The sequence below is a fragment of the Palaemon carinicauda genome, chromosome 19 (genome assembly GCF_036898095.1).
Source record: "Palaemon carinicauda isolate YSFRI2023 chromosome 19, ASM3689809v2, whole genome shotgun sequence".
In the NCBI taxonomy this organism is placed as follows: Eukaryota; Metazoa; Arthropoda; class Malacostraca; order Decapoda; family Palaemonidae; genus Palaemon; species Palaemon carinicauda.
This window is the reverse complement of record NC_090743.1, coordinates 32430340-32439985: the sequence shown is the minus strand read 5'-3', so window position 1 is coordinate 32439985 and position 9646 is coordinate 32430340. Positions and strand designations below refer to the sequence as shown.

General features: G+C 35.6%; 2 protein-coding genes across 2 annotated transcripts in view; both read left to right on the top strand.

The window, feature by feature from the left end:
* Positions 1–284: 284 nt before the first annotated feature.
* LOC137658188 (dynein regulatory complex protein 9-like) lies at positions 285–1388 on the top strand. Its single transcript, XM_068392866.1, is given in 2 exon segments — positions 285–1121; positions 1123–1388. Coding segments are annotated over 2 exon segments (1020 nt in total). The 3' UTR covers positions 1306–1388.
* Positions 1389–4271: 2883 nt separating this feature from the next.
* The window catches only part of LOC137658566 (mucin-2-like), a 17287-nt gene continuing 11912 nt past the window's right edge, over positions 4272–9646 (top strand). Inside the window, exons 1-5 of the mRNA XM_068393461.1 lie at positions 4272–4399; positions 6966–7038; positions 7456–7599; positions 8891–9004; positions 9408–9643. Of these exons, the coding sequence (XP_068249562.1) occupies positions 6966–7038; positions 7456–7599; positions 8891–9004; positions 9408–9643 (567 nt within the window). The 5' untranslated portion in view covers positions 4272–4399. The remainder of the gene's footprint in view (positions 4400–6965; positions 7039–7455; positions 7600–8890; positions 9005–9407; positions 9644–9646) is intronic.

Here is a 9646-nt window from a genome sequence, read left to right as displayed (position 1 = left end):
ATTCATTTCAAATGACTGAATGACATTTTCCAAGTATTGCAATTTTTTCGTATCCTAAGCAATAGAGAGAGAGAGAGAGAGAGAGAGAGAGAGAGAGAGAGAGAGAGAGACTATATATACAATAGTTTATCTATAAAATATAGTAAGTATCCATTTTTTATGAGAAACAAACAACCATAGAAAACGCTATTCATAAGCTTGGATGTACAGTTGTTTACGTTACCATAGCAACGGAAAGGCTACAAAGGTAATACAGGACGCAGAAATGTGTAAACACCGACAAAATGTGTGCCGTGTCGACTAATGTCGTAGAGGAGTACAAACTCAACCCGAAAACAGCGACAGAATTGAGCGAAATAGTGAAAAAGTCTTCGCTTAGCATACGTCTTCTACGAGAATTACTCCCTCGACGCCCGTTCAAAACAGAAATCTCCATCGACGACAACGACCTAGAGGAGGAGGAGAATGACGAGCATTCGAACGACCTCGCCCTCAGGAAAATCCACGACGACCTCGATATCATCGAGAAGGTCCTGCTCGACCTATCAGCCGAGCTGAGGGAGAGGCATACCTTCGTGTCCCTCGAGAATTACATAGCGTCGCAGAAAGACGATGCGCAGAGCAAGGCTGATTTCATAGCGCTCTTCCAGGGCGAGAAATGGAAGGCCAAATACTTTGAGAAGAGCAACAAGCTGCAACTACTGCAGAAGGAGCTACGCGCCATCCGGCAGGACACGCAAAAGCTCATGCAGGCGAAGGACGAGGAAATAGCCAAACTGAGGGCGGAAATCGAGAAACTTACCGACATTAACCCCAAGAGGGAAAACTACGAGAAAAAAATAGCCAAGGCTCAGGTGGAGAACCTCCAGTTTCGCGTCGAGCAGGAAGAAGAACGCATCTGCAAGCAGATAGCCAGAGTGGGCAGGGAGATCCCGCAAGAGATCAGGGTCCACGACGCCCTTACGGCCTTCCTGAAGGAGTGCTGCGCGAAGCTCGAGACCAAGTCGGCCGAGTGGGACGGGAAGTTCAAGGAGGAAACCGACGCCAAGAAGGAGGAGGTGAGCGCTTGGAAAGCCGAGGTGCAGAGCAAGAAGGTGGAGCTGGAGGACCTGGAGAGGATGGTACCAGGAGTATTGGGCCGTCGTCAGCGTATACGAGGCCGAGCAGGAGGTCATAAGAGAGAAAAAGGAGAAGGCGGAGAGGGAGTTCAAAGCGGCTGCTAAGATCCAAGCCTGGTGGAAAGGATACATGGTCAGGAAAGGGATGAGTTCGGGGCTCAGAAAGAAGAAGAAATCGAAAAAATAGTGAATTGTCTCAGATAGTTAATATATAGGATAGTGAAATGTTTCAGAAGGAATCAAACATTGAAAAAATAGTGAAATAGTGAAATGTCTCAGGAGTAAAATATTGAAAAAAATTAGTGGATTAGTGAAATGTCTCCAAAAGAATAAAAAACAAAAAAATAGTGAATTGTCTCAGATAGGCAATATATCAGAAAAGTTAAATGTCTTAGAAGGAATAAAAAATTGAAAAAAAGAGTTAATTGTCTCAGATAGGTAATATAATTGGAATAATGAAATGTCTCAGAAGGAATAGAATATTGAAAAAAATGGTTAATTGTTTAAGTAATAGATCGGAATAGTAAAATATCTCAGGAAGAAGAAAAAATCGAAGAAAATAGGGCATTGTCTCAGATAGGTAATAGTGAAATGTCTGAGAATAAAAAATCGAAATAATGGTGACTTGTCTCAGACAGCTGATATAATCGAAAAAGTTAAAATGCCTCAAGATTGAAAAATTAAAACAAAAATAGTCATTTGTCTCAGGCTGTTAATATAACCGTAATAGTGTAATAAAAAGTAATAACAAATAAAGATAGTGAACTGTCTCAGACAGGTAATATAATCGAAATAGTGAAATGCGTCACAAAGAACAAACGAATAAAAATAAAAAATAAAATGTCTCAGACTAGAAAAATAATCCGAAATATTGTGAAATGTTTCCTAGCAAGAATAAGAGAAAATTGAGAAAAAAACAACTCGTTGAAAAAAAAAAATCGAATATTAGTGAAATATCCCACAGTAAAAATATTCGAAAAATGTCAAATGCCACAGAAAGAAAAATTTAAAAAAAAAAATTGATAAAAAATATAATGAGAAATCGTGTTCAGTGAAGATTTGCAATTGAAAAGCATGTTGAACTCGAAGTTTTACTACATGTGAATTCCTTTTTAACATACCCTGAAACAATTTGCCAGAAATTATCCTTAGTCACAAGGAACATTAAAAAAATTGGTGTAACTCGGCAAGAATTAAATGTAAAACATTTCAGGCTAATAGCAAAATCAGATTTTAGCAAGTACTTAACACTTTAATAGCTGTATTTAAATATCCATATGAACTATGGGGGTTATATATTTATAATGTTTTATAGTAAAAACATTCTTTTTACAAGTCGTTTTCCTACCCATTCAAAAACTTATTAAACACATACCAATATAGTCACGATACGTATAACTCATGAAATTAAAATAACAAAAATAAAACTTAAGCTAACTATAGAGATGTCCCTTAAGAAAAAAAATAACATTATGCATAACATTCCTCCCCGTTCCATATACAATATTACTTTCATCACAAACGGTATAAAAGCAAAGATATATATCACCGCTGATCTTACACTGAGAAAATAATCTATGCTTGATTAGAATAACAATCGTAATAAATATTGATATTGCTAACAATACTCTATTAAAACCAAGGTCCTTTAAATATACTCTGAATATCTTGATTAGAACGATCAAAGTCAACAGTATTTTCTTTCAGTAACTCTCTACTAATAATGTACACGACCCGTCAAAAATAAAGGTTGAATATCTAGATAAGGACACACAAATTCTACCCTCGCCACCTCCTCCCATTTTCCTAACTAAAAGCCTTCTCACCAGGGTATGACTACTCCCTCTGCCCCTTACCCGATTGACAGGGAGAGATAGAGTAGTTACACGTCTAGCCACTGAGCGTTACCGGAAATAAATAAATAAATAAATAAATATATATATATATATATATATATATATATATATATATTTCTCAAAATGGAGAGGGATATAGGCAGTTCTAAAAATCCATTTATTATAAATCCCGTCGTTTCGTGATCGTCATTATCACATCTTCCAGGCCTACAAATAAGAATTACATATATAACATTAAGAAACAGTAATATAAAAATTTATATAAAAAGTAAAAATTAGTAAAAAAAAAATAAAAAATAAAGTAAAAATACGCATAAAACAGCTCCTCCTCCTCTTCTGGTGAGATATATATATATATATATATATATATATATGTGTGTGTGTGTGTGTGTATGTGTGTGTGTGTGTGTGTGGGCGCGCGCGTGTGTGTGCATGTGTGTGCGTGTGCACGTGTTCTTAATAATATAAGGGACATTACTTTCAACATATGTACAGACAAATTCAAAAGTCTGTGGACATTCTATGCCGTTGACGAACCTAACACAATCTCTATATAAAGAGAGTAATGATCAGTGATTACATCCATTGTCACCGCAAAAACTCTTCCAGGTGTCCAACATCTTCATAGAACCATCCGTAAAATTCGGGATCAACTAGTTTTTCATGCTAGGTTTGTTAGACTACTTTTTCTGTTTATTTTTCACTGTGGTGTTTATGAGTCCGCTTACGTTTTATTTCATGGTTGTTATTATTATTATTATTATTATTATCATTATTATTATTATTATTTGCTAAGCTACAACCCTAGTTGGAAAAGCAGGATGCTATAATCCCAAGGGCTCCAATAGGGAAAATAGCCCAGTGAGGATAGGAAACAAGGAAAAATTAAATATTTTAACAGTAACAACCTTAAAATAAATATTTCCTATATAAACTATAAAAATTATAACAAAACAAGAGGAGGAGAAACAAGATAGAATAGTGTGATAGAGTGTACCTCACTATGATTTTATGTGTGTCTGTAAATATCTAAGTTGTGGAAATTTTATGTATTCAATGAACACTCAAAATACAAATAATAAAAATAATAACAACAACAACAATCTTCACGGCCGTAAAAAAAAACTTCGACTTGTAATTTCTTTTCTTCTTCTACGAATAATAATAATAATAATAATAATAATAATAATAATAATAATAATAATAATAATAATCAAGCCCGTAAAAAAAGTTGAAATTTCTTCTCCTCTTTCAGGAATCCTTGTCAAATCCATAGAGTTGCCAATGGTTCTTAATGGTTAATTTTACTGAATACCATTTGAAATACTGAACAGAAAACGTGGTAATAGTGAGGAAATTTTCAAGGTGGAAATATAATTAAGTGGAGTGGGTTGTTACTTCGTTGGAATAACGTGTACGTTGAAGGTAGGAAATTTGGAATTTATTTGAAGTGTTAAACTATGACAAATTTTGAAACTTAAAATTAGTGCCATATAAAGTAGTTCGAATGAATTTCGATTGATACGTCTGATATTTTGTAGTTTAAGTTGTTTAAGCGGCTAACTACTTAATTTGAGGATTCTCTTAATCACAATGTTTCTTGGCTATTTGAAACGGTAAATTTCCATTTTTTCCCCGAGTCTTCAATTACTACTAACCAACTCTTAAATACTAATGGTGTAACTGTATGCAACATTTCGGCAAATTGTGTGCAATTAGTTAAAAAGGAATACTTTAAAACCAGGGTAACAAGGTAAATTACGTGAAGGATATTTCTTGTTAGATTTGTTTTCTAAATCGAGATCATTCCATGGAGTTTCATTACTTCCCTCAACTGATCATTGCGCCAATGTGGCAATTAAACTTTCTTGGCTGGCTCTTGTAGATCTGTCAAGTGGAGCATGAGCTCGCCAACAATGTGGGTGATTATTTGGGTGATAATTTTACATTAAGGACTAAACAGATATACAGTAAATTGTTATGTACATGTATAACCCATTAGGGTTAATGATACTTTAATCATTTGCGAAACTGAAATTTGCTGTGAAGAAATAGTGCTGGGTAGTTAGGTAGTTTTGTTTAATAGGGGCTGGGGCATCAAAACTTGCATATCGGTCGATTAAAATGCGGAGTTTATCTGTATTTTAAAATGCTTAAATTCCATTGTTTACGTTTGGGAGATTGATGTCGAGTTATTGAGCATGCGTCGCTTGCCGTCACTTTAGCGAGCTATTGTATTTTTGTTTGACTTTATCATTACCTGGCTTTTGCATTTTTAATTAACCAATTACGAGCTTCCAAATATCTAAGCAAAAATTCCTCGATTATCTCCAAATATTTATGCACAAATTCCTGGATGTTCTTCAACAGCCATTGTTTTCCACCCTCCCTTACAGTATGTTAAAGGAAAGTACAATCTATTTCGAAATTTAATCCAGTTTCATCTGACAGATTTTGATTAATTAAAAAGCTATCCGTTCAGTGTATAGCTATTTTTGCTCATGGTAAAGTAAAGAAATCCACCGAAATAGCGAGCCACGGCCGAGGAAAAACCATTGGAAGGACGTGAAGTTTAACTTAGAGAATTGAGGTTTTAATTTTCATCCACTTAATGAGCCATATATTTTTCAAACTGGCTATTGTTTATTTTGTATTTCTGGCCATTAATATTACTGCAAATATTTTTTTTTTCCAGATAAAAAAAAACACGGTTTCCCACTGGAGCCCCCCATAATTCTTTATGTAAGGGGGTCCAATAACTCATGAACAGGTGATTTCCCCCGATAATAATGATCAGAAATGCATAAAACAAGACAGCGAGTACGAAAAATATTTCATGTGTTTGGCTAGAAATTAAAGTATCCTATTTACCATGTACGATTACAAGTTGGAATTTGATAAATTTGTTGAAATTAGCACACATGTTACCAGAGAAGGCAATATGCTTCATAGGTATAACTTTTCCTGAGATGTAACCCATAAGTCCTTAATAAAAATATTTCTCAGCTGGCCCCATTAAGGTACAGTTTAGATAGCAGGTGGGGTGCCACTACTGCTATGAAAATTGGAGAAAATTACTATTGTATGGCACCACGTGTGCTGCCCCAAAGCTACCTAGGCAAAGCTAGGTAGAGAAGGTTAATTTCAGGATACTAACCTGTACATCAATTTGGGATAAAGGCTTTAGTTACTTATAACGGTAATGGTTAAGGTGGGATGTGGTATTGTAGTAGGATCATTCAGAAAAAGTTAGGATAGATTATGCAATGGGTTACTAAGCCTTACTGATATAATTTTTAAAAAAATCTCGTCGCATTCTTATTAATCTTCAACTTTACACTCATAACCACATTCTTAATCTTGCTTGCTCTTTAACAAAGTTTAAAGTGGTACAGCGGATTACCCAGTTGCAACTAGATGCCAAATGAACTCGACACCAGGCCACACGGATGTTCGTTCCATAAATCCCAACCCAAAATCATTTAAAAAAAACCTTGAACCCCAAAACAGGGCACAAGCTATTTAATCTTTACTAAACCAGAAGAAACTATTGTTCCACGAACTAATGCAAGTTGCCCAAAAATTACATAACCTCCTTGGATCCCCTTCCAAAAATCTTTGCAATTAAATGAGGCAATGGATGTAAACTGGGATAGCCATGCCAACCTTTCATTAACATCTACATACAAATGCTCTAAAACTTAGCACACAATTTTGTATTAATGTAACTCTCGTCTGGTAGTAATTCAACACTTTTATCGAAATCCGAAGACTATTTAATCGTCTTAGCAGTATCATTTTGACCACTAACAGCACTCATTTATAAAGTTTTAATTTTAATCAATCTTCTAGTCAAAAGTTAACATCTACTTCAAACAGCAACTGTATGGTTTTTTACATTTGACCAAGGGTGTTCAATGACCCTAAGTCTATATTGCTGGACCTGATGCCAATATTCATAAATCCAATCTAAAGCAAGTTTTATTTCCAGATGTATCAGTTGGCCAGTTTTTCCACATGGGCCCTCTCCTTTATCGTCCTTAGAACTGTCGAAAGTCAAACAGGTAATCAAATTCTAATGAATATTTACTGGAGTACAGTCGACTCTTAGAAAATTAAAGAATTGCTTGGTTTTCAGTTCTTTAACAGGCAAAGGAACATACTCAAGTGACCTATGACAGGTATAAGTAGTAACTTAGAAAAAATCTATTACTAATATTACTTCTTGCTGAAAAGTTTATAAATAAATTTCATAATACAACAATTCTTTCAAAGTAGAATATGCAAGTAGAAGAAAAATTGCTTCAATTATAGTAACCATTACAGCATAGAAAATGGTCACAAATTACCTAAAGTTTTGTCCAATTGTGCAATTTAATTTCATGGGCCTAAAATAATGTAAAACAAAGAAAATAACTTGTTCAAAGCACCTCATGCTCTTTCTCTTAACCCCATAAATTATTTACTTAATCTACCAACAGACATCTTAGAACGGTGTTGCTATGGCGATAAAAGCGTGCCCCACGGGAGTGTAGTGTTCAGTCATCCTGAGCGTTGCTTCCAACTGGTCTGTCAAAATGGTCGTATCCGGCCTGTGTACGTCAATCGGAAGGGAGACAAGTACTGTGAGTATGCCAGTCATTTTTAATACTTTACTACTAAATCATAGTAAACTTACATGGTATAGAAAAGAACCAGTGTATGCAGGAGTATCTCCTGCCTCTTAAATTGTGCCTTCCTTCCCACTCGTTTTCTTTAATCATGCTGTCAAACATTTTTGCTGTTCCTTCTCAGCTACTGCTGGTGTTTTTCCTACTTGTGCATGTCATGTCATACTAAGCCCGGCGCTAGGTTGAGGGTCAATTTAAAAATCTGATTTATTTTACCATAATCACTAATACATGCGGTATATCACATAATGGGGGATGGATTACCCAGTATTAAAACAAAATATTGAACAAATTATTTCAAACAAATAACTGCTCTTAAATCCATACATGCTTAGTGTTAAGTTGATGGATTAGAAAAAATGTAGATTCTTTAGGCTTTTTGACACCCTTACTGCTTAACACCCCCCCCCCCTCCAACCACTCTTAATATGCAAGAAATTTTATAAAACTTACTATCCTAGTGGCCTATAGCATGTAGTACTGTTACTGTGCTCTAAAGACACTTTTTTAACTTTTTTTTTTTTAACTATTTTGTACTTTCAATAAATTTCTTATAACTAGTTACATATTGTAGGTAGCTCAATGTAGTCTGAGCACTAAATAAAAAATATACCAAGACATTAGTTGAGTAAATCGTACATATAAGGAGATTGAATTGAAGAAATTATGGGGTCTTAAAGGAAGAGTAAATACCATATAGAAAGATGGTACTTTGCAAATAGGATTTGGTGCAAGACAATGAACTGGAGTAGGATATGGTTAAGCTGAAATACATTGTGGTAGTATTAAAATGATGCCGAAATAGTATATGGTATTGGCATAGGCATTACCTCGAGATGCATAGCTCGCTTAACAAGGGAACTAATTCTTGGTCATCGCTAAAGTTCATTTTCAAGTATTTAAATGTACCTTACACAAAATGACTACATTTTCACTCTTCCAATTTTGTAATAAAACGCTACTGGGGGAACATGGCATCAGTGCACCTCGCATAGAGCACTGTAAGCATTGCTAGTGTCTTTAGTTTACCTTCAGCTGCTGCTTACATCACTTTTTAGCCCTCAACTTTACCTCTGCTTCAGGTTTGTCTCATGCTGTCCCACTAATTATACTAAACAGAACAGAGTCCCCCCCCCCCACAAAAAATTTAGTTACAACCCAGCACAGTAGTTTACACAGCACAGTGCTGGGTTTTAAGGCCCAAATTCATAATTCCATAAATTAACATAAATGTTCATTTCCGTAGGTTGCGAGTTAAATGGTCGCTTGATACCAAATGGTGTGGAACTGAGGGGCAATTGCATGGTGATGCTATGCGAAGCTGGAATTTGGGAGCCCGCTGACAAAATAGAGGATTGTTGTAAGTCTTTGTATGGGGAAATTTACATTTTTCCACTATCTAGGATTAGAATTTAGTAAAGTTCAGTTAGTTCTACAATAGGGGGCTGCAAAATGGTACTGTTCTTGGTTATTTAACTAAAAAATTTTTAGTTTCTTGGCCTTTCTATAGCGCTCTCTATAGGGGTTAAGTAAATGGCATTCTCCCAACATTTGTACATAATTCTTTTCACTCTGTGAATACTTAAGCTAGTCCTTTAGTGATAGTTCATTCTCCGGTCAATATAGAGTAGGGCTAAAACTACTGCTATGAGACTGGGCAAGATGAAAATAGAAATGCCCAAGGACTTAACACTTAAATGCAAAATCGAAGCCATCCTCAGTAATGGAGCAAACTCTAATTCTCTCGCATCATGACACTTCAGGTAGCCATTGTTCCCTGTACAACGACCCTCACATCAGGACACTAGATGGAACCAGGTATGACTGGCACGGCCGCTGCAATTATTCAGTCGCACAGACCTACTACACCACAAAGCCAGATATAGGTGTGTTCAGCCAGTTCAAGAGCTGCAATGGCATTGCCTCGTGTTTGACCCACACCACTTACAGAAATGACCCAAATACAATAATTACATTGGATAATGGCGATGTTTCTCGGGTA